This window comes from Nicotiana tabacum, chromosome 7 (genome assembly GCF_000715075.1).
Source record: "Nicotiana tabacum cultivar K326 chromosome 7, ASM71507v2, whole genome shotgun sequence".
Taxonomy (NCBI): Eukaryota; Viridiplantae; Streptophyta; class Magnoliopsida; order Solanales; family Solanaceae; genus Nicotiana; species Nicotiana tabacum.
In genome coordinates, this window is record NC_134086.1 from 166,160,570 (window position 1) to 166,181,134 (window position 20,565).

Consider the following 20,565-nt stretch of genomic DNA (forward strand, 5'->3'; position numbering starts at 1 on the left):
TTGATAACAATGAGAAGAGGTGATATTATTTCATTTCACTATGTTACTCCATTTAAATTTCAAACAGAAGTAACTAACAAAACAAACAAGAAAAAGAAATGTGAGGAGAGAGAGAAGGTTATCAATGAGGTACAGGAGAGCTGGGAAGGCATTAATCGTTGTCACAAGACAAGTTCTCTATAAATCACAGGCAACCAAGAATTCTGTGTTCCACCCAAAACAGTGACATGATGACAACAAAGACTGAGCGCGTACAAGCAGCAGAAGAATAAGCAACTCTGTCGGTCCTGTTGATAACTGATGTATAGCCATAACTCAGGCAACCAATGACTTTATGGCCATAAACTTACCACTATTCATTATCAGGCAGCTCCTCATCTAGACCACTCTGAGCAATTCTATAGTACAGGATAGCCATGGTTGCCATGCAAGCCCTGAACGTAAGAAGAAAGTAGAGAAGTTTCATGTCTACCAAAAACTAAACTAACGATAATGATAATAATGAACATAAACAACCTTTACGTTTTCATCTGACAACTAGCTTTGACCTGAATCTATAGGTAAGCTTAGGGTGTCAGCTATGTACAGTAAAGAAGCAGAATTCAACAGAATAAATTTGATCAAGAAAGGGAGCAATAAAATGGGGAAACCAAGAATCAGAGTTAGCATTACATGATTGCTATAATGAGGAGGAGTTTTCTTGGATCCATTCTTGAAGACTTATGATGGCGCTGACGACCTTCAGTGACTTCATCAGTATTTGATGCATCTTTTCGTGGTGGTGCAGTTACTGGTAGTGTTGGTAAGGAACTCGACCAAAATGGGAGCAATGATCTCAGAAACTTATGACGAAATGAACCTGTTGATAAAAGACATTAGTTTGACAACTACTACACCAGTTGGGTCGGCTACATGAATCATATATATCTAATCCGCTCTATTCGGGTTCGTCTCATTTATATACTCGGTAATTTATCTTTCAAGACAGGTGATGTTATCTTTAAAGCTGACAATTCGCTCATGCTTACCCTTACACTAACATACAACTCTTTATCTAAATTAAAGGACTCCCAACAAGTACCAGACTTAATGTAATCGCACCACAACGACTAAACTTAAAACCCAACTAGTTGATATCATTTATATTGATAATGTTCTTTGCTAAGATCATATGGACTCTGACAGATTATAGGTCTTCTCAAACAACTTTACTCTGAGTGATTTTAGGTTCAACTGATCCCTTTTAACACATTCAATCACATTGTGGCACAGACGGACTTGTGCATTTGGAGGTACACCTCATTTCTCTTTCAAAGAATTAGTTCGACAACTCTCAAAATCACAACACGACTTGCATGAATATAATTAATGGTTTCAAACGGAGGGAAATCTAATTGCATTCCCTCCATCGACAAGAAAAGCTCCAAGAAATAGAGAGAACAAATAGGTAGTTAATTGTACTTCCCACTTTTCAGAAAAGTCCCAATAGTTTCAAATTGAGACCATTAGATATGATTTCGGAAATACCAAGTGCTATCCAAGAAAAATACAAGCAACAATAAGGGCATAGGAAAAAGTATTAGTTGCAAATAGCAATGGAAATTTTTTTCTTTCATTTGACCCATGGGAGCTCACGTAGGAAAAATATACACATTATGAAAAGGAAGAGAGCTCACCTCTCTTCGTGTACTTTTTCCGGTTTCCATCTTCATCATCAGCAAAGTACGAAATTTCAGAGTTTTGCCTTTCTACTTGCACTGCGGTCTTTCGTGTGGTGGCTCCAGGCTGCGAGGAGTGTCATTGTGAACAAGATGCAAGAAAAACCCAAAACAACACACAAAATCAAAATCTGATGTATGTAATACGCAGCTTGCAACATGAAATAAAATTGCTTACACCAGAAGGACTTGTGCTTTTCATGAAATTGGACTCGTGATTAGACATAGATGAAGGTGCTGAAGTGGGACCATCTATCTCCACAATGTCCATGCTTGCGGGTTTGGAAGAACCTGCGGCAATTGCAGCTAATCCTTCAGAATTTCCAGCAGCTGAAACATGCTTCAATGGATCAGAAGCAAAAGCCGGTGGAGGACCTCGAGGCTCTGTTCCTGGCAGAGTCACTGGATGGTTTCCAAACAAATTCTTCTCCAGGCCAGTCTGCAAAGCAGCAAAAGGTCAGTATGGCCTTGACTGCCACTGGATTCACAACTGGTTAATTCATCTAACAAGTTACAATCAGCTAATGGACAATAAATTGAAGTGTGATCCTTACTACAATCACAATCTGGTTTGCAGAAGATAGAAAGTTCACATGAAAGCAAATGAATATGATGGTACAGAGATATAACAGAATATAATTTGAATTTTCATACATGAAGAAGTTAGTACTACATATGGTGAAATGTGGAGAGTATATTCCAGGAAAACCAAGATAAGCTAGAAAGTTCAATTTTCCAATATTCGGTTGAGGTAAATTGTTAAAGATGTTTTAATCTAACAATGACGTGAGAAAATGACTTGTAATATTTATGGGCTAATCAAATATAAGGTCTAAATCCATGTCACTTACTTCAACCAACACACAAACATTGTTGTTGAAACCCTTTAATACTCACCACTTACCATCCACGTACCATACAACCTACCTCTATGCCAACCAAATATTGAAAAATGACCTAAAGTAGTTCTCCGAAGTAAAATATTTTGCATGGTAAAAATTTCAAGTCACACAAATGTCAAAACACACTGGGTGCGCTTAAGAAATTGTTCAAAAAAGAGATATATTATTTTAAAAGAAAAACAAAAGAGAGCTGAAAATTAAGTTAATAACGAGAGGGTATGGATGGATAAAATTAAAGAGACAAGCACAGTTTATACTTCAACTTAAATGTGACTTCTTCATAAGACAGTTTTCCTTAACCACTTAAATAATATATGAAGTGCATTTCATCAGCAGGACAGTGCCTGTCTAATCAAAAGCCACCATGCATTTATCACTCTATTATTTGTCAACCCTTATTAAGAGGTTAACATGCTTCAGAAAATAAAACCTATTTGATACCTGATACTACTCTGTGCCAAATGTTATCAAGACAACTAACTATCGTTATATGCAACTGTTAAAACAAACCCCCTAGACCAGAAAGTAAACACAGTAACAAGGAAACATCCTCCGAATTTCAATTGGTGAAGGAGAAATAAAATCACGCTTTGATTGCTTAACAGCCATCATCTCGGTAAAAAATCACCTTAGCTGTCACAACCTTGCAAATGTGCACTTCAACAAGGAGACAATTAGAAGTTGAGAAAGATCCTTAAGGAGCCAACTAGATCAAAAGGAGGTTGTTTAAGCAGCATTATGATGGTCCGGATCAAATCCATTACCAGGTTGTTTGATGCATCTATATAGTCCACAACAAGGCATAAGCTACTTCCATGTGATTTTCTTCACCTCAAAGAAGCACAGACACAAAATCATAAACATTCATTACTAGAATCATTTACGAAGTTTGGCATAGTTAAAGAGGAGATTGAAGTATGCATGGGCCAAGATCCTATTCTTCATTTACATGATGATCCAATTAACATCTTATAATATTCTCAAATCAAGCAACAAAGAGAAGCACCTCCATAGTCATGATAAAGAAAACTATCCAATAAATAAATGACCCAAAGTGGATAAAGGCACTTGCTTGCAACTGACAACACACTACCTGCATAATAGCTTCTTTCAACTTTGTATGAAAGCGTGATCCTGAATCTTTAACACTTTTAGGAGGCCATATCTGCATTAACAAAGCACCTCCTGGACATGAATCGTGATTGAGAAACTAATATAGCTAAATTAAGCTTAAGATAATACACCAGAGCACGTGACTAAGAAAAAAAGATAATGCATCAGAGCAAATCAAAAGTTCAAAACACCACTAAGCATTGATGCCAATATATCCAAAGTGGACATTTCTAATGATGTCAAAATGGTTGTTTTTTAACAAATTTTTAAGTAATCATCTTTTTTTTTTATAACCAAGAAATCCCTGAGGACCAAAGGCACAAGGTTCAAACTTGGTAGATAATGGGCCTGCCCCTCTACCCTTCTCCACTTAAATACCAGGTTTTTTTCTACGGGAGGATTCAAACCCATGACGTGCGCCTAACCCACACATCACAAGTTGCGCTCTTACCACTAGACCAAAGCCCTGCGGGCCCTCGATCCAGCCATTTCTTCTGGAGAACTTTCTTGACAATCAATTTCTAATGCACAAGATCAACATAAAATAAATTGAATGATAATTGTGGATAGCAGACTGTACCGAAGTTGAACATGAAGGACACACATAGCCAGCTGGAGCAGTGTGTGGAGGAAACGATTTTATATGTGAAACCAAGCAATTTGTATGTATTACATCTGCAAAAGCAACCACAGGAGTAACTTATACTGTAAGAAAAGTTATCAACTTATTAAGGGAAGACATTTTATATATCGCAACGGATTAGCAAGATTACATACGCAAGCAACCCAACCGAGTAGTCCCAGCATCAGTTTCCTCTTCAAGCACAGAGCGACAACTGCAGCATTTTGGAGGCCAATCATACTCTCCATCTATGACCCACTCTGAATAGGTGCGGATCTGAAATTGGGATTTCTTAAAGGAAATACAAAATGATGGAAGACAGAAGAAAGCAAGCAGACCTCCAACAGCCCAACAAGAATGTTATAGAAAATAAAAATTGAATTGAAACAATGCAGGAAGGTAGATAGCATAATCTAGATTCCAAGAAGAAAGTAAGAACATAAAAGTCATCAGGTCTCATAAACATTAGTGCACAATACCTGACTACTACAAAAAAGTGAACAGCGATGTGTATATCTTGATCTCATGAACTTTGTTAGTGGATTAAGCGAAAAGATCAACATCGCCAATTACATCATAAAGTCAGAATGACTACTCAATCAGCAAATAGTACTGACTTTGATCAAAATCGTTAAAACTTAATGAGAAGATTGATTGTATTAGATCCTTCTGACCCCTTCAAACTAATTTCTCAAACAGCTTATTTCATGATATAACTGGTCATTGAAGATTAACCAAACATATGCTATCAAATAAAAAGGATCTCGCATTTAATGATTCCAGAGTTCCAGACAACTTCCTTTTTAGGATCGAAAATTGAAAGATATGGTTGTCTGATCCTCTGATGTATACAGATATCAGTGTAATCATCTGAACAAAGGTTCTATCACTCATCCTACTATCAGATCACCAATAAATACAATTCACACGTATACAAATGGAAATACAGATGTAAGCTTGGCACAAGTAACTGTAAGCAATTGGCTTCCAATACTAAAGCAACTTAATATGGTCAAAGACGATAGTAAAAATAGGAAAATACAATACCACGCATATACGATGCTCGGGAAAGCATATGCATTCTCCACAAACAGGGACTTTGTGCACAAAACAGTACAGCTTAGTAGCCTGCAAGCCAACACATTGACAAATCAATTAATCATACAAAAACATCACGACTCAAAGTCCTCAATGGCCATGAAGCATGCAACTATCAGTAAATTACACGTTTTTACCGCCCTCCTTGATAAATCTAACCAATCCATATATAAATTAACAAAAATACTAGCTGAAATTCAGTAAAATGAACAATGTGCAATGTAAATAACAACTATAAGCATCCGATCCGAATCAATTTTTTTAGAACGCACTTTTGTCTGAATTTCATCGAGTGCTAATATTTTCCGCACAGTTACAAATTGTTTGATCATCTTAACGAGCAACTCGTCTATCGCGCGCGCGCGAGAGAGAGAGAGAGAGAGAGAGAGTTAATACCTTTCGACATTTGCAAACCACCATTGCAGTGGCTAAAGTAGCAGTGATATAGATGAGTTGAAGATCGCGGATTTGATAAAGAATGAATTATTAGGGTTTACAATTTGGAGAAATCGAATTCACAATTCACAAATCAAAAGCAAAATTCAGAGACTCAGGCTCAAGCGTGTGTAGCGGAAATAACTTCAGATTTATGTTTAGTTTAGAAAGGTTCACAGATCCGTTAGATGTTTGGGAGTTGTGATTGGTCTGATGACGCTGGAGCTGGTTACTGGATCTGTGCAGTGTGGGCTCGATGTTGGGCTTTCTTATGGTACCCTTGACGGGCTTTTTTCAACCCAAAGTTTGGGCTGATTTACACTAATAGACAACTTTTGAGGCTTTGTATTTAGAAGTTGGCCACTTTCAAAATAAGATTTTTGGTAAGTTTAAAATTGAAAACTAATATTCAGACTCATTAGTCTAATACATAGATTGTTTCCATTGATTACACAAAATATATGTCCACTTTTTAAAATATATATTTTATATTAGTCCAGCATAGTTAATTGCTCAATTAATAAAATGTCATAATTTTAATATAGTGTGACTACTTTGATGATTGTTTCTCGGGCGATTTGCAGTCATACCCTATATTTATGTCACCTTTATATGTATCCTATTTTTAAAAACTGTTGATTTCGTAGCCAACTAACAAAAAATCTGTAATAATATGACCATTATACCCCTTTCAAAACATAAAAAATGCATCACGCATAAATTAATTTACGTTTCTCCTCCATCACTCCGTCTCTCCTCAGATCGCCTCTCGCAAACCAGATTTGAACGAGATTCAAATTCCAAATTCAAAATTACAAAATACATTGTAAGTATTCAAATTCATCTTCAGAATTCAAAATAGTTATTGAAACTGATTGATTTCAAGATATATGTTTCACACTTGAATATAAGTTTCGGATTGATTTATTGAAGTTGTTTGACGGATGAAACATGAACTCTTCACTAATATGCTAAGTTTGCATTCTAAATTTGTTTCACGTTGAATTCTAACATTCTAATTCGACAAATTCAAATATGCTGAAACTTTTCACTGCATAATATGCGGAAGTTTTTGGTTTATTTGCTAAACAAGCTGAGTTTTTACATATGCTAAAGTATTTGTCTTGTAGTGTAATTAAGTTGGAGTTATTTAGTTTATATGTAAAAACTTCAGGAAAACGAGCTGAAACATAGCTGCACTGGGTAAAAATAAAACATAAATTAAAATTTAATATTGCACAAAAACTTCAGCATAGGATGATGAAGTTTTTTAGTTCATCTTTAAAAACTTCAGCAAAACGAGCTGAAATTTTCCTCCTCCATTGGGTAAAAAATAAAACATAAATTAAAATTACATATTGCACAAAAACTTCAGCATAATGTGTTGAAGTTTTTTAGTTAATCATTAAAAACTTCAGCAAAACGAGCTGAAGTTTTCCTTCTGCATTGGATAAAAATAAAACATAAATTAAAATTTAATATTGCACGAAACTTCAGAGTTCTTAGTTCATCTTTAAAAACTTCAGGAAAATGCTGAAGTTTTTTAGTTCATTTCTTGAAAACTTCAGCAAAATGAGCTGAAGTATTCCTCCTGCACTATGAATTTAATTATAATTTTTTGGAAAAACTTCATACTAAAAAATGCTTAAGTTTTCCGAAATATGTAAAAAAAATTGTCATATAGTTTTTAGTATGCTGAAGTTTTTTAGTTCATTTGCTAAAACATGCTTAATATTTTGTCCTGCAATATGTAATTTTTTAATGAGTTTTTATTAATGCCTACTGAAGTTATTTAGTTAATTTCCTCTGTATCTAAGTTTAAAAGGGATTAATATTAAAAAAACGCACAAAAACAATAAAACAAAAACATCATTTTTCATTAAATAAAATAAACATAAATTAAAATTACATATGCTGAAGTTTTTTAATTCATTCTTAAAAACTTCAGCAAAACGAGTTGAAGTTTTTCTCCTGCACTATGTATTTTATTATGATTTTTTGAAAAAACTTCATACCAAAAAATGCTTAAGTTTTTCGGAATATATAAAACATTTTTAGTATGCTGAAGTTTTTTAGTTCATTTGCTAAAACATACTTAATATTTTGTCCTGCAATATGTAATTTTCGAATGAGTTTTTGTTAATTCGTACTGAAGTTATTTAACTCATTTGCTTTGTTATTTTTCGAGTTTAAAGAGAATTAATATTAAAAAAACGCATAAAAACTTAAAACAAAAACAGAATTTTTCATTAAAAAATAAAACGATAAATTAAAATTACATATAAAGGAAATAACATAATAAACCTTTAACTAAAAGGATCATCCAAAAAAATAAAAAAAATAATCATCCATATCGTCATCGTTGTCGTTACTGGACGATGGACGAGCGTTTTCATCATCAAGATTATCAAATTTGGCCAGCATTACAAGCGTATCAAGCTTGTTATTGATTTCTTCCAGCTCTGTGTCGTACTTCTCTATCACCTCATCCAGCTTCAACTCAAACACCTCTATGATGTTTTGCTTAATTTCGTTAACTATTTGCCTGATGACATCATCCATTTTATTCTTTTTGTATTTTATCTGCTAAAATGTATGTGTTTGAGTGAATAAACTCAGAAGGCATAGCGTACTTATATAGGCGAAAAAAACTTCTGCATAGTATATAAAAAGGCAAAGAAGAATTTTAAACATCTAATAAAAAGCGTGCATAAATGTGATAGGAATGTAATTATTACACTAACACATACCCCTAATACAATATAATTACTACTTCAATTGTTTTTGTTACGTTTACTCATGTATACTATGCAATTAATGTTGAAACATGCTGAAGTTTATTTAATTTATTTGCTAAAACTTAAGCCCAATGTGCTGAAGTTATTTTGTTCATTTCTAAAACTTTAGAATTTAATAAGCTAAAGTTTTTGTCCCTGGATTCATTAATTTTGTCAGACAGTTTTTTTAAAAAACTTCAGCCAAATATGCTGAAGTTATTTAGTTTATTTCTAAAAAATTCAGCACTTAATAAGCTGAAGTTTTTGTCGTACATCTTTTTTTAAAAAAACTTCAGCAGAAGATGCTGAAGTGATTTAGTTCATTTGTAAAAACGTCAGGACAAACAATCTAAAAGTTTTCCTCCTGCACTATGTAATTTTCTCCTGCATGCTGAAGTTAAATTTAGTTTATGCTCTAGTCTTGTCCAGCATTAATCGCCTTCTTCATGAGCTTTTTTTCGAAAACTTCACTATAAACAAGTTGAAAATATTCTAGTACATTTGCTTAACTTCAGCTTCAATGTGCTTACATTTTTTATGAGTTTCATAATTAAATTCTTCTGTTCACTTTCCTAATACTTGTCACTAAACATGCCGCTGCAGGATGAGTTTGATTTGCGTTGTTATTACTTTCAATGGGAGGTGGACTCATGATTTCAAATACTTGATCATGATACAAAACTTGTTCTGCTTAATAAGCAAATATCATTCAATACTTTTCTGAAGAAAATTAGTGAAGTTACAAATATTGATTCAAGCAGGTATTCACTAAAAGTATGGTTTGATATCAAACTAAATACAAGCAAAGGAATGCTTGTAACTTCAGATGAAGAACTTAGTACCTGTATACATTTGCTTACAACTGTTTCAGCCTACAAGAATTGACATTTCGTCATCGAAGAAATACAACATTCAAACAATCTCTTGCATATGCAATAGATTCAGAACCTTTTGCTGATTATCAACATGAACTAGGACAACCAATAATGGAAGTAGACAATGAGTAACAACCTTCTAACATTACAGCTGCTCCAGAATATATAATGCTGCAACAACTACCCGTTCCTCCAATAAATTTATATAATTGAAAATTTTATGACCAAACGCTGATCTCGGAAAAAAGTACAAAAAATCGGAAATAAAAGAAAAAATTTCTAATATCCAAACATGCTCTCATATTGTTCTTTTTCATAGTTACCTACCCCTAACTAAAAAGTTAGGCTATTCTTGAATTCCCTTTATTTCAGATATTCAGTGCTTTTGAACGAAATATTTTCAAATGAAAAATGTGATATTTAACTCTTTATTTAAATACTTTCTTTTTAATTCAATATCTATGTACGTACTACAATTTGAAGATGAATAGCTCACAATTAATGCACAAGGTTATAAAAGAAGGAAGAAAGACATAAACGGTCAAGAAACAAGTTAGGTCCGTATAGGGGTCGTCCCATGTGCTGGTACATGAAAGGGGTAATAATGCAGTGCTTAGGTGGCTTGTCTTAGCAGAGCACTACTCTGTGAGCACAGTGCACGACGCAACTCCTGATAGTGGCAGATATCGAACCTGAGGGGTATCAAGGTACTCATCCTCTCTTAAATACTTCTCTCGAAGATCTGGAAAGCGCTCATAGAACCAAGCACATAACGGAAATGGATATCCACCAACTTTATACTCAGTTGAACGAAATTTATTCTGCTTGTCCAAGGCATGTTTCAGTGAGTAAATGAGCTTCTCATAACACACATTAACCCAAGGATATTCAGCACAAGCCTTATCATTTTCAACAATAACTGCATACTCCTCCAGCACAGATGATTCAGTCTTTTTTCAAACAAAATAGACTCCACAACAAGAATTTCCATAAGCTTCACAGCATCTTCATCACTCTCGCATACGTGTCTGAAATTCACAACATTTTTGGAATTGCATTCCGAGTCATAAAATCTCGAATATCCTTCAAGGTCACACCCTTAGACTTCCCAAAATAGCACTTCAGAATAGTGCTCTCTCGATTAATTATTTTTTCAATATTATGTGTTGTGATCCGCAAATCGCACATAATGTGAAAGTCTTCAAGGGTGAAGGAAACATCATGGCCAAAAATCTTGAAACTAATGGAGTCTCGATCATTGGTGAACATTCGAGAAAGACACAAATAATGAACCAACTTCATGCTGCATTTGAAATTCTCCATAGCCATAATATATATAAATGTACCATTATTAAGCTTATCCCGCTGTGCAGGAGTCAAGAAACTTGCAATTAAACTCTTCAAATTGTGGTTCCCCTTCCAGTAACCACGACAGTTAAACCAATCTCCAAACTAATAATATCTATCCCCTGGTTTTGTAGGTGGAACAACAGGGACTAAAGGACCTGGGGGTATTATAGGTGGTTTAGGTGTTTTCGGATCTTTAGATGCTTTAGCTGCTTTAGGTGCCATCTATTAAAAAAAAGTAAAAGATACAAAAAATAACATTAGAACATTATCAAAAAAATAAGGTAAAACTTCAGCTCTAAGAAGGCTGAAGTTCACTAGTTACAAAAACTTCAGTTCCTAGAGCTGAAGTTCACCAGTTACAAAACAAAAATTTCAGCTCTTAGAGCTGAAATTCATCAATTACAAAACAAAAACTATGAAGTTCACTAGTTACAAAATAAAAACTTCAGCTCCTAGAGCTGAAGTTCACCAGTCACAAAACAAAACATTCATAAAAAATATGTTGTAGTTTTTACAAAAAACAAAGCATAAATTCAATTCCAAAATAATGCTGAAGTTCATAAAAAATATAACAAAAAATACAAAACACTAAACAAAACTTCAGCTCCTAAAACCAAGGTATCATTGAAGTATTATAAACTTCACACTTTAATTGTATCATCTATTTAACTCTCAAAATTTTTAAAAATTTCGACGTCTCCAAACACTGAAGAATTTAGAATTTTCATCAAAAACACAAACACACGTTCAAAAAACATAAAAACACAATCGTAAAAGTAAAACTAATGCACTAATAAAACTAAACCCTAGGAAACTATTTTATCATAAACACATAACTATCAAAACCAAAACCAGAAATTAAATCGTAAAAATTATACTAAAATAAAACCCAGAAAGTTAATGCAATGTAATTGTGATTATACGTAATGTTATTGGGGAACAAACAATTGAAAAATCAAAAACAACGACGAAAACCGTCTGATTTTAGAGAAGAACAAATCGAAAAATGCGAATGACGGGAGAGAGAGACAGAGGCAGTAGAGGACTAACGTATATTTGGAGAGAAAATAGTCTTTTAATAAAGAAGGGCAAAATAGTCTTTTTAAAAGGCTTTTAACAAAAAAACAGGTGTGAGTACAAACAGAAAAACAAAGCGGCTACAAGTTAAAAAGGAACGACCAAATAGGGCGTCACATGCAATTTTTACTTGTTTCTTTCATTAAGTAAGTTTTAAAACAAAATGACAAGACAATCCATTTATCTTTTAGTTGTTTCAAACATTCACATAAATAAACCTTATCAAGTTCATCACAATCTTTTGATAAAAAATTAGACATGTTACAAGGAAACGGTAAAAAAAATAATTTTAAAAGCATAAAGTATTTATTGTCAAACGAAATTCATCTTAACTTGCTACAACGCTTAATGATACAATTCACTAGTTAATACATTATTATTAGAATTACATGGCATGAAATTGAATGTTAGTGTCTTAATCCTTTTTTTTCCAACCTAGTAGATTCATAGTCATAGTTGTGAAGTACGTTTTTCATATTAATTTAAAAGCAAATAGAAACAATGTATCAATCCAATTATTCCATAACTTTTTCCATATTCTGAATCATAGGAGCAGACCTATATATGAATTTTGGATGTTTAAGCACCCATTAACCTTAAATTGGAGTAGGTATAGTTCCATAGAAAACTTAACGAAGTGGATATAAAATGTCAGAAAGCACACAATAAAACAAAAACCTTAGTGGGTGCTTTGGTTAAGAATGGATGCTGGAAGCTTAATTATGTTAAAGTGCGGGAGTTCGAAACTGAATCCTAGTCTGGTGTACTTTTAACCAGGCAAACTGTTTCTTTTTTCTTATATTCTAGGCTACTTTCTTCCTGTTTTTTTTTTTTTTTAAATAAAAATATTTCCCTCAATAAATTAGATCTTTTTATTTTTATTTTTCAAGCACACTTTCTTAACCCACTACTACTTTTTTTTAATTTCGCTTTTGCATGCTGACCTTTAGTTTTAACTTTTTATTTTTATTTTTGTTTTACCTAACTCTCTATAGCAAAGAAAAAAATTCTTCTTAAAGAAAGATCCACTAAACTTTTTTTCTTTCATCCAATTGCATTCTCAATGCAACACAGATTCATGATGTCCATAATATTAAATTTGAGTTTTCTTATTAATTTTTTTCACTGTCGTATTAAAATAGCTGTGTACTTATATAATGTGCAATAACTTTTCGTCAAAAACAATTAAGCTCCCAGAAATTCAAAATTCTAGATCCACCGCTGCTGAATCAAGAAAAAGGCATACTTGCCGTAAAAGTTCGAAAATATACGCTGAGAATGCATCAATTACATGTCTTTATATTTTTATCCTTTTAATATTTTTGGCAATTGCTACCTTTAGTTGAGAGAGATGGCTCCGACCTCCAGAATTCCATAAAACACTTCAATAGCTCATGAAATGACTAACTTAGGAGTTGTTTGGCCATGAATTTATTCACTTATAGCCCGTTTGTCCAAGCTGGAAAAATCAGTTTATTTTGAGAAGTATTTTCTTTCTTTCAAAAATGTCTTTTTCAAAAGTACTTTTGGTGAAAAACATTTGTGTTTGACTAATTAATTTGAAAAACACTTCTAAGCAACAATTTGTGTTTGGTCAAACTTTTAAAAAGTGCTTCTAAGTGTATTTTTCTCAAAAATGTGCTTATGGAAAGACCCTATTTTTTCTGCTTCTCCAATATTGCTTCTGCTTTTCCTCAAAAGCATTTTTTTTCTTCTAAAAGCTTGGCCAAACACTTCAACTTTGATTTTTTTTTTTTTGAAAAAAGTACTTTTAAACTTGGAGAAGCTTGGTCAAACAGACAATTCTTTCGGGAATAACTTATACTTTACTTCAAAATCATATAAAATTTTCAAATCCGACTTGGGGTTAGATTCCAAATTTGGAAAAATGCTCTATACCTATTTTCCAACTACATCTTCATAAATTTCATAAAGTACTCTTTTCTCTCCTTTGCGAAGAGTATAACCAAATACTACTGTAACTACTCCATTTCAACTTCAACTTCATAAATTTCAAATAAAGGGAAAAATATTAGAAATTTATGGCCAAACGCCTACTTAGGACCCGTTTGGCCATAGATTTTGCCAAAATAAATTTAGGTTTATTTGGCAAACACATGTTTGACCATAAATTTTGCCTATATTTTGGAAAAATCCTAAATCCCAAAACTTGCTCAATAGCTGGTTTTGGGCCAAAATATTTACAGGCGCTAATAATATACATGTTTTTCCAAAATAAATTTGGGAATTATGTTTTGAAAACGTATGTCCAAACGCATTTTCATCTTCAAACCAAATTTCACCCAAATCAAAATTTTCAAAATAAATTTGGGAATCTATGGACAAACGCTAGCTTAAATTATTAATGTGGTATTTTGTCGATCATCTTCTTAAAATATTTTTTAGAAATTTAAAATGGCCATGTTTGTTTTGCTAGTTTTTTTTTTTTTTAAAATGGTAGGTTAGGAGTACATTGCAAAACCTTCAAGTCAAGCAGATTGTTTGACTAATTTTCAATTACCAACTAATAACAAAATTAAATATTTTGGTGTTTGACACGTTTGAGTACTTCAGTTCCTCTAGTGCAGCAAAACGGAAAAGACGTTAGGCCCTACCCCGCTTTTTAAGCTCTATAAAATTCTTTTGCCAAAATTTAAAAACCCCAAAACAATCAGTACTCCTTACTCCCAATCTGGCCCCAATTTGAATTCAAAATCTGGAAGCATTCATGTGACTTTTTCATTTTTCAAAAACTCTCTCTCTCCCCCTCCCTCCACTCTCTGTGAAACCCTAGTCACACACTCCATACGCTCTCGCAACCTCTACCTCTCTTTTAAATCAGCAAACGACAGCGATATCATGACGGCGGTGCCGCAGTCTGCCGGAAGAGAGCTCGCAAGCCCGCCCAAGGACGGCATATCCAACCTCCGTTTCTCCAATCACAGCGATCACCTTTTAGTTTCCTCTTGGGATAAGGTTATTCACTCTCCCTTTTCTGTATCCCTAAGCTCATTTGACATAAATTTCGACTAATTCATTCGATTTCTAATTTGTATCTATTTATTTTTTTTGGTTATTAGATCTTAGTTTGTTTTAGTGTGATTTTTTAAGTTTAGTTGCTTTGCGTTTTGTTAGACGGTTCGTTTGTACGATGCGAGTGCGAATGCGTTGAGAGGAGAGTTCATGCACGGAGGTCCAGTGCTCGATTGTTGCTTCCACGATGATTCATCTGGATTCAGTGCTAGTGCTGATAATACCGTTAGAAGGTAATTTGATGTTGTGATTTTTTATTTAACCTAGTGTGTGGATTCGGTGCATTGCTGCATTATCCTGGTTAGACGAATTGGAATAGTACTCTATTGCCTTTTTCTTTGATTCAGTGCTCTATGCTAATTTTTAGGTTCTCTGGTTGGTGAAAATAATTAGGAGATGAAAAACTGTGATAATGTTGGAAATTAGATGATGGATATGACCTTTTCATTTTCAAATGACTTCCTGATGATAATTATCATCATTTTGTGCGAAGGTCGTAAATGGATATCGTAGTTTGAGAATTAGTCATTGTACACTCATATATTTAATGTTATTTCTTATTTACTAGTATTTTGACATTGACCGGTTGAAAATGTTTTCCCCTACTTTAGGCTTGTGTTCAACTATGGAAGAGAGGATATCCTGGGAAGGCATGATGCACCAGTTCGCTGCATTGATTACTCATATGCAACTGGTCAGTTTAGATACTCGTGACACTTGTAGAATTTCTGATTGGCTGTCTAAGTTTCTTATTGTTGCTTATTTTTCTCCAAGTCAATTCTTATACATCTGAATGCGTTGAATGTTATGTTCCACGTTGTAAAGCTACGAAATAGAACTCTGAACCATTATTTACTTTCTGTGTGAATTTCTTAAGCAGTTCATTTGCTTGGACTCTTTTTTTGCCATGTTGTATTTCAGCTGAAATGTCAAACATTTTATACGTGACAATCCATTTGTGACTTTGTAGAAGTTCCTGTAAAATATCATTATCGCTCATACTAATGCATATTTTACATCTGTCACTGTTGAGGTCAAATGTCAATCTCATTCTCATGCATTACTTAGTATAATATGGTCCAAACCATGAGTCTTAGTCCATGATGACTGTGTGAATCCTATAAAATGTTGATTGGAACTCTCAACGTGGTGTTCTATTATTTCAACTCACAGTCAGTACACTTTCAAACCCAATAGAATTATGTGACTTTCTTCTGTGGTGCAGGACAAGTGATAACTGGCAGCTGGGACAAAACCTTGAAATGCTGGGATCCTAGAGGTGCAAGTGGACAGGAACGTACTCTTGTTGGAACGTATACACAACCAGAGCGTGTTTATTCTCTTTCCCTTGTTGGGAACCGTTTAGTAGTAGCAACTGCTGGAAGACATGTAAATGTCTATGACTTGCGGAACATGTCTCAACCTGAACAACGCAGGGAATCTTCCTTGAAATATCAAACGAGATGTGTGCGATGTTATCCCAACGGAACAGGTTTATTTCTTAGTCTCTATTTTCTGCTCTCTTGTGGAACTCTAGTGGTTCAATATTGGACTCTGTCCAGTTTCTGCATATTTTGACTCGATTATCAATTAACACAACTCAAAATTTTCAAGTAATGCCTTGATGTCAAGGACCTTTTTTGAATTAAATTAGTGAAAGGAAAAATGGAAACCCATTGAATCTGTTTCATAAGCTGTATTTCGTACGACAATAGAAAGGAATGCAGAACATCTTCAATTCAAGGTGACTAATTAAAGTCCTCCTTCTGTTGTTTAAGATTTTCAAGTCAAATTAATGAACAGGCACTAGATGTATCAATTATTGTGTTTTCTTGATCTTAGTAGTCAATAAAATTATTATAGCTCTGTGAGGCTTCAACTGTAAATCACTCATCTATACTTGCAGTTCCGAAATATCTGGTGTTCTTCGTAAATGAGCTAATCTGATTCAGTCAACTAAACGTCTGGAGAATCCTAAATGAAATTTATCACGGAAACATATTTACATTGCTATTTGTATGTAAAGCGTAATGATGCATAAATAATCTCTGAAGTCTTCCATAATGAATAGTATTGAATATTTGAAGCATACTTAATGGCAGATGAAGTTTTGTTGTAAATCTTTGGCATTAAGAAATTAACTCGTTGGTTATTGAATGCTAGAGCTTCGACACAAAATTAGATTCAGTTTAAGATTTGTGTTATCATCGATTTTCTAATATCTTTGATGCATTGCCTAGCCGTTCTCACTGTAAGAGGAATTTGCAGGTTATGCTCTAAGTTCTGTTGAAGGCCGGGTAGCGATGGAATTTTTTGATCTCTCTGAGGCCGGTCAGTCGAAGAAGTATGTACTTTTCCTAACAATCTTTATCCATATTGTAATTCTTTTCAAGAGATCGCTATTTTAGTTTTCTTGGTTTTTCTTGGCACTTACCAACATTCCTAAACCTGTGTAGTTGCATATTCTAGTTGGCACTTTATACCTAAAACATAGAATTAAAAAAGGTGTTAATTTAGAAATTGACACCTGTCTCCGCTACCAAATAGAAAGAAGCTATAGAAGAGAATTTTTACCACAGAGATCCATTCTACTATCACGGGAAATTGAATGGGAAATAAAACCTTCACATGTTGTTACTTTTGCTGTATTGTTTCTTCTTCTAAGATATGAATTTTTATGTGGCCATTCATTACGTTATCAATAAACAGTGAATTTTTATGTGGCCACTTGTATATTCAAAGGTTGACGAGACTCAGACACCCAGTCATCCTGAAATTGAAAATAAAAATGGTGAACCATGCCCCAGTCTGTACAAACAGAGTTCCATTCTGCAGTCGAGGGAAATTGAACGGGAAATAGAAACCTTCATGTGTTGTTACTTCTGCTGTAATGCTTTCTTCTTCTAAGATAGTATGAATTTTTATGTGGCCATTTGTATGTTCAAACGGTTGAATGACGAGGTACAGACATTTAGTCTTTCCTGAAATTGGAAATAAAAATGGTGAACCATGCACCAATGTTTTTCCAAAACCTGTGGATATGAGGCGATTCTGCAGTGAACTAGGCGGATAATTTGTCACTGTTTGGCATGTACTGATATATAATGATTTTCTGTGCAGATATGCATTTAAATGTCATCGGAAAACTGAAGCTGGAAGGGACATAGTCTACCCTGTAAATGCAATTGCGTTTCACCCAATGTGAGTTCCAACTTTGCCTCAACTTTAATTATTCCTGTGGAAATAAATGGAATCATTTCACATTCAGCAAATGCATTTAATATTATTTTGAAATATATTGACAAATACCTGCATAGAAAGTGGAGAACTACATGTATGTATACTTTCTCCAGTGGACCAAGCTTCTTAATGAAAGTAGAGATGAAATTGTTTTTATTAGCATGCTTGAGACTGAACAATGGCTGATGCTTCTTATGATAAATCTCATCTGAACCATCACTGCCTTCAATTATGAAATTTCTGAATAAGCAGTCTACCTAAAATATCTGAAGTTTTACAATTAACCTCTGTACTGGAGTAGCTAACTAAGTACTTCAGCAATGTTGTCTGTTATTACTAACATTTCATGTTCTATCTGGTAATTTCGAATTTGATTACTTCCTGTTTTGTGAAAATAAATTTCCTTGAGTTTGTTTGTTTGGTTCGTCGACATTTTGATGAGTGATACATGTTTTTGATTCGCGCTGTTGACTTGATCATAATATTCTTGGCTAACCCTTTGCATGTGAACTGCAGCTATGGTACTTTCGCCACTGGGGGTTGTGATGGTTATGTTAATGTCTGGGATGGTAATAACAAAAAGAGGCTATATCAGGTAAATAATTGTTAACATGCTTTTGATCTCTATCACTCTGTATCTGACTAACTGATATGCTGATTGTCTTTACTGGTCCAACTGCAGTACCCTAAATATCCTTCAAGCATTGCAGCATTGTCATTTAGCAGAGATGGTAGACTCTTGGCTGTAGCATCAAGTTATACATTTGAAGAGGGAGAAAAGCCGTAAGGATGAACTCATCTTATCAGGCTCTTTTATTGTGAAATTTTTTAACTCGTTACTCCATATTTCACTTAGCCATTAAGACTTAAACTACGATTTACCCTTGCAGCCACGAGCCAGATGCCATAATTGTCCGCAGCGTAAATGAAGTTGAAGTGAAGCCAAAGCCAAAGGTTTTGCCGAATCCTACCACTTGAAAACTATTTCAGAAGCTCCTCCTCGATCCTCTCGAGTTGACTAGTTTATCATACTTTAGAAAACAAAAAAACTCTTATGTACTTAATATTTCAATTTGACTTCCAGGACTCATTTCTCTAGCGGGAAATTCTGGAGAACAGTTATAAATTTGTAATTATCCAGTTAGCAATTGTACCTTTTCGACTCCGTAGTCTCATTTGCTGACCCGCTTGTGTTGATCCTAAATCTGGAAAATGGAGCAATAGGCGTAATGGCCTTTGTTTCTAAACCGCTCTGGGTTCAAATAGTCCAGGAATGGGAACAGATTTTGACTATCAACCTATATTTGTTACCCAAATTGCTGTGCGCATAGCTTTTATTTTTGAGAAACATCTATATCAGGATTGAATGCCAGTTCAGAGAATACATTCTTGCGACGCTAAAAAATCAAAGGACTACAGTGGGAAAGAGCAGGTCAATGTTGCATGTAACTTTAAGAGCGCATAAACCTAAATATTGGAAGTGCCATCCAGTGGAAACCTTGAATTATCCAGTGGACATTGCTTTTCATAATGCGTGGTATACATTCATATCAAGTGATCTCACTAGTACAGCCCATCTGCATTCTGGACATTGCTTTTCATAAACCTGCGTACAGTATCTGAAAACTTCCATTATCTTCAAGCTCAAGCCAGGTTGCTTAGAGATTTTTCTTTAGCTTTTGGGATACAACCAAAGCCCGGGTTAACAGCCTTTCATTCATAAAGTATATTGGAAAAGCTTTTTTTTTAAAAAAAAAAAAATATATTCCCCAGCATGGTCACTAACATTTCAGTCACCAAAACCCAGACGAAGCTGCTTGAGCACCTGGTACAGCAGCTCTACTCGTACCTCTAGGCTGGGCAAGTATCTCGTCAATAGTTCTGGTCACCAATATCATCGTGAGAAACATGAAGGAAGAGTATGCAAGATGTAAAAGAATATAGAAAACATACTCGTTTCTCAAATGCGTTCACCCTTTCTTTGTTGCTTGTTGAGTTCAAAGTAGGACTGTTCATTCGGATCGGATATTCGAAATCCGAACCGATCCATTCAATTTCGGATTGGATCGGATTTCGGATTGTGTTTATTAAAATTTCGGATTTCAGATCGGATGCGTATTGGTATATTATAATCCGATCCGATCTGAAATTCGAAATCCGAAATTATTATGCAATGTATAAATACTACACTTTAATTTCGGATAGTCAGTACTTTCTTTACATTTTTCTCCAAGTTATTACCTTTACAATGACTAGATTTAGCTATATTGGCACCATAATACTCTCATAATTGCATAAACATGAATTTTTCTTAATGTATTGCCT

General features: G+C 34.2%; 2 protein-coding genes across 2 annotated transcripts; one reads left to right on the forward strand and one right to left on the reverse strand.

The window, feature by feature from the left end:
- On the reverse strand, positions 1-6,065 carry LOC107810549 (uncharacterized). Its single transcript, XM_016635344.2, has 9 exons — positions 5,850-6,065; positions 5,403-5,483; positions 4,511-4,631; positions 4,314-4,408; positions 3,714-3,785; positions 1,897-2,157; positions 1,677-1,785; positions 673-859; positions 1-434 (listed from the first exon to the last, which is right to left on the reverse strand). Exons 1-9 carry the CDS (start codon positions 5,871-5,873, stop codon positions 353-355), a joined length of 1,032 nt encoding a protein of 343 aa, XP_016490830.1. The 5' UTR covers positions 5,874-6,065; the 3' UTR covers positions 1-352.
- An 8,590-nt stretch (positions 6,066-14,655) lies between these two features.
- On the forward strand, positions 14,656-19,403 carry LOC107810550 (mitotic checkpoint protein BUB3.1). The gene is made up of 9 exons (XM_016635345.2): positions 14,656-14,943; positions 15,103-15,233; positions 15,612-15,694; positions 16,226-16,492; positions 17,269-17,344; positions 18,121-18,201; positions 18,757-18,835; positions 18,923-19,023; positions 19,131-19,403. Exons 1-9 carry the CDS (start codon positions 14,827-14,829, stop codon positions 19,216-19,218), a joined length of 1,023 nt encoding a protein of 340 aa, XP_016490831.1. The 5' UTR covers positions 14,656-14,826; the 3' UTR covers positions 19,219-19,403.
- Positions 19,404-20,565: the final 1,162 nt, after the last annotated feature.